This window comes from Meleagris gallopavo, chromosome 17 (assembly GCF_000146605.3).
Source record: "Meleagris gallopavo isolate NT-WF06-2002-E0010 breed Aviagen turkey brand Nicholas breeding stock chromosome 17, Turkey_5.1, whole genome shotgun sequence".
Taxonomy (NCBI): domain Eukaryota; kingdom Metazoa; phylum Chordata; class Aves; order Galliformes; family Phasianidae; genus Meleagris; species Meleagris gallopavo.
This window is the reverse complement of record NC_015027.2, coordinates 11,197,314-11,201,411: the sequence shown is the minus strand read 5'-3', so window position 1 is coordinate 11,201,411 and position 4,098 is coordinate 11,197,314. Positions and strand designations below refer to the sequence as shown.

The 4,098-nt window shown below is 62.9% G+C and overlaps 1 protein-coding gene across 1 annotated transcript; it reads left to right on the top strand.

Annotated features, from left to right (window-relative positions):
- The first annotated feature begins 12 nt into the window (after positions 1-12).
- Positions 13-4,092, top strand: GAS2L1 (growth arrest specific 2 like 1). Its single transcript, XM_010720521.3, has 4 exons — positions 13-1,072; positions 2,811-2,918; positions 3,393-3,489; positions 3,720-4,092. Exons 1-4 carry the CDS (start codon positions 431-433, stop codon positions 3,986-3,988), a joined length of 1,116 nt encoding a protein of 371 aa, XP_010718823.1. The 5' UTR covers positions 13-430; the 3' UTR covers positions 3,989-4,092.
- The last annotated feature ends 6 nt before the right edge of the window (positions 4,093-4,098 follow it).

The window sequence follows — 4,098 nt, the reverse complement described above, 5'->3', positions numbered from 1 at the left end:
CCCCCCGGACACATCAGAGCCACCCACGGGCATGAGCCCCCAAAATGTTGGGGCTGAGCTGTGGGCCCCCCTCCCCAGGCCAGGAGTTCAGCAGTTTCCTAATGGGGAAAGGCAGGTGGGAACCCCCGCGGTGCAGCATCCCCACCAGGGACCCCCGTGGGGTCAGCCAGGGGGCTCCTCTCACAGCCACCCTCCCAGCCCTGCAGATGACACCGTGCTGGTGGTGGCCGCAGGGATTGGGGAGCTCTGGGGGGGTGGGGAGGCACCACTGGGGACAGGGGGGTCCTTAAGCCCAGCTCAGGAGCCGGGGGGGACACGGGGTGGAAAGGATGGGGGCTGCTGGTGGCGGCGGTGACATCCCAGGGTCTGGGGGACACGTGGTGCGGGGTCCCCTATAACGGTGCCTCCCCCCCATCCCCTGCAGCTCACCATGGCCGACCAGAGCAACATCCAGTCGGCGGCCTCCAAGAGCATCCGCCCCTTCCGCTCGAGCGAGGAATACCTGGAGGCCATGAAGGAGGACCTGGCCGAGTGGTTCAACGCGCTCTACGACCTGGACATGGCGGCTGACACCTTCCTGGAGGCTCTGGCCACGGGCTGCGACCTCTGCCAGCACGCCAACAACGTCAACCGTGTGGCCTTGGAGTTCCAGCAACGGCACCCCGAGGCGGCCGCCCGCATCCCCCGCAACGAGGTCATCTTCCAGGCCAGGAACGTGGCGCCCGGCTCCTTCGTCGCCAGAGATAACGTCTCCAACTTCATCCGCTGGTGCCGGCAGGATCTGGGCATTCAGGATGTCCTCATGTTCGAGACCAACGACTTGGTGCTGAAGAAGAATGAGAAAAACGTGATCCTCTGCCTGCTGGAGGTGGCCAGGAGGGGCTCTAAATTTGGCATGCTGGCCCCCATGCTGATCCAGATGGAGGAGGAAATCGAGGAGGAGCTGCGGGACCAAACGTGTGGGGTGCTGGGAGCGCCCCGGGGCGGCCAGGTCCTGCGCCCCGAGTCGCCTGCATACCCCGGGCAGGCACAGCGCGTCTCCCTGTGTGACCTGAGGAACCTGGATGAGCTGGTGAGGGGCACCATGGGGGTCCTGGGGGTCGAGGGGCTCTATGTCTGCCCCACAGGGAGGGAGGGAGGGACTCTGTGTGCCCAACGGGGAGCTGTAGGAGCAGCGGGAGCCTCTCTATCCATCCTACACAGGTCTTTATGGCCAACAGGGAGCACTGTTGCCCATGGGAGGTCCTCTCCGTCCACCCAACCCGGCCCTCCGTGGTCTGTGGGAGGTTCTCTCCAGCCACCCAACCAGGCTCTCTCCAGCCTGTGGGATGTCTTCTCTATCCACTCAACCGTGCTCTCTGTGGTCCGTGGGAGGTCCTGGACAGCCCAGCTGGGCTCTGTGCCTTCCGGACGTCATGGGAGGGTTATTTTGGAGCCGTAATCATAGGGAAGATGCGGGTATCACCACCACCTCCTCCTCCTCCCAGGGGTGTGGGTGACACGGCGTGACGGGGCTGCCACCCCACACTGCCCGCCATGAGGGCATCAGCAGAGGGACGCTGTTCCCTCCAGACCAGCCGCTCAGCTGGGATTAACGCCGGGCTGGGCGCGGGATCCAGCCCATGCACCGGGCAGATGCCAGATTAATGTGGCCGGGGAGGGGTGGGAGGCTCTGCCCTGCTCTGATCCCCTAATCCCAAAGTCTTTTTTTAATTGAAACCCAGTACCTCGCTAAGCCTGGCAGCCTGCAGCTCGGAGGGGGATGCTGGGGAACGTGCATCCCACCTGCCCCGCTCCCCACAGCTGGGTGCTGCCAACCCTGAGTGCATTTTTCCGGGCTGCGTAATGCCTCTCCATGGGCTTTTATGGGCAGTGTTGGAGCCGGGGAGGAGCCTGGATCTGGTTGCATTGGGGGACAGGTCCCCAGGGTTGGCAGCACGTGGCCCTGTGTCCCCTGTCACTGCGGCAGGGTCGGGCCCACAGCTCCCACTGGCTGTACACCCCACGCCTCAGTTTCCCCACAGCTGAGGGGTTCGGGGCAATCATCTGGCTGGAATGATGAACAGAAAAGAGGAAAAAAAAAAGGGAAATGCTAAAAGAAATGCTCAGCTGGGGAAGACAGTGAGTTTGAGTTGCAGGTGCTGCGGGCACCATCACAGCAGCCATTACTTGGGGTGGGTTCGTGCCAATGCCAAGCCCCAGCTTAACCCCAGAGAAAAGGGGCTGTTCCTGGGGGTCCCTGTCCCCACACACCCCCTGAGCTCTGTGCCCGCGCTGCACCACACACTGTGCCACACCACCAGCCAAAGCAGGATGCGGCCGCGTCCCCACATCCCCCCGCTGCCTAATCCCTGACGTCAGCCCGCTGCTGCCGCTTCCCAGCCCTGTGCACCTCAATGACTTAACCCTTTTCTGTGCTTAACCGTGTGTGTGGGGGTGGGTGATCCCTTCCCTGTGACAGCGTGGTGCCGCTACCCCGTGGGGTTTCCTTCCTGAGGTGATCCCAGCCGTGCCTGGGGGGCTTCAGTGTCTGCAATTTGGGGTCCCTGGGGGGCGTTGGAGAGTGGAGCTGTGGTGAATGAACTGAGCCGTGTTCAACCTCAGCCCACTTGGTTTGGGAACCCATGTGAAAACTGATTCCAGGTACACGTCTGGGCAGGCGGGAGGATATCAGGGCTTTCTAAGTTCATTTTTATGGCTCCTTCCATTGCCTGGCCGTGGGAAGCCCCCAGGGCCCCTCTCCCAGGGAGGCTTTGTGGGCTCTGCTCCCACCGCAGCACCACTGACTGAGCTCTCATCTCTGCCCGCAGGTGCGGGAGATCCTGGGCTGCTGTACGTGCCCATCCCAGTTCCCCATGGTCAAAATCTCAGAGGGTAAATACAAAGTGGGAGACTCCAACGCGCTGATCTTTGTTCGAGTAAGAGCCGTCGCGTCCCTCTCCCACTCCTTTCTCTGCTGGGGGTGGGAGGGCCTGGGGACACGGTGCTGGGGGCCCAACGTGGGGCTGAGCTGGGGCCGGGGTTTGGTGCTGTGACGCCCGGTGCCATGGCCTGACCCTGCAGGGTGGGGACAGGATTTATCACGTCGGGAAGCGGAACAGGGAGCTGTGTCCTGGCACGGCCCCGCAGATAACAGCACTGGTCATGGCCAGGGTCAGCCCTGCAGTTCCCAAGGATTCAGGCAGTGGAACCAACCCTTGTCCCAGACATAGCGGGAAACCCTTAGCCTACCCAAATTCACACTAAGTTTATTCCCTACAAAATTAATCCTTCCTCTCTCTTCTCCTAAACCCCTCCACAGCCCATCCATCAGCTTGGGGCGGGCAAACAGAACCTGCTTGTTTTGGCTGGGGGGGTGGAGAGCAGTGTGACTGGTGCCGTGCTCTCCCCAGGTGCTGAGGAGCCATGTCATGGTGCGTGTCGGCGGTGGCTGGGACACACTGGAACATTACCTGGACAAGCACGACCCATGCCGCTGCTCCTCCCTGTGTGAGTGACCCCCGTTGTCGGTCTGACCCCAGAATGTTTCACCACTCCCATATTTCCAGGGGCTTCTTTCCCGTGGGTTGGGATGGGCAGCTCAGGGCACAGATGTGACTGAAATGAGAAAAGAGCAAGAAAACGTTTCATGTTTTAACTGCTGGAAGATCCACATGCAGCACGAGGGGTGGGAAGTGCCGCGCCCTCCACTGACCCCACACCGTTGCCTTCTCTCACAGCTCACCGTCTGCCCCCTGCCCGCACCCTGGCCTTCTCCCCACCAAAACCTGCCGTCAGCAGTGCCAGTCCCGCACCCCACGCCCCCAGCCCCAGCACCCCACGCCGTGCTGACATGACCGGCCTCGCGGACAAGAGGCCGCCAGGCTGGGGGGACATCGGCTACAGCAGGACAGAGCGGGGCAGCACCCCAAAGTCTGCGCCTGGAGCCGTCCTGCCCCCCAGGGCCCCCGCCAGCCCATCCAGGAACCCCGCCAGCGCACTCAGGTAGGGCTCGGTGTCTGTGGGTGCTGTGGGGAGGGGGTCCCGCTATCACCCCCCGGCCTGAGCTGTGACACACAGCGGAGCCATTGAGTCAGCTGGGACGGGGGGGGGGGCACA

Coding starts and splice junctions, on each gene's coding strand:
- GAS2L1 (XM_010720521.3), top strand. CDS start 431: ATGGCCGACCAGAGCAACATCCAGTCGGCGGCCTCCAAGAGCATCCGC. Junction 1,073..2,810: donor TGAGGAACCTGGATGAGCTG/GTGAGGGGCACC, acceptor CTCTGCCCGCAG/GTGCGGGAGATCCTGGGCTG. Junction 3,490..3,719: donor ATGCCGCTGCTCCTCCCTGT/GTGAGTGACCCC, acceptor CTTCTCTCACAG/CTCACCGTCTGCCCCCTGCC.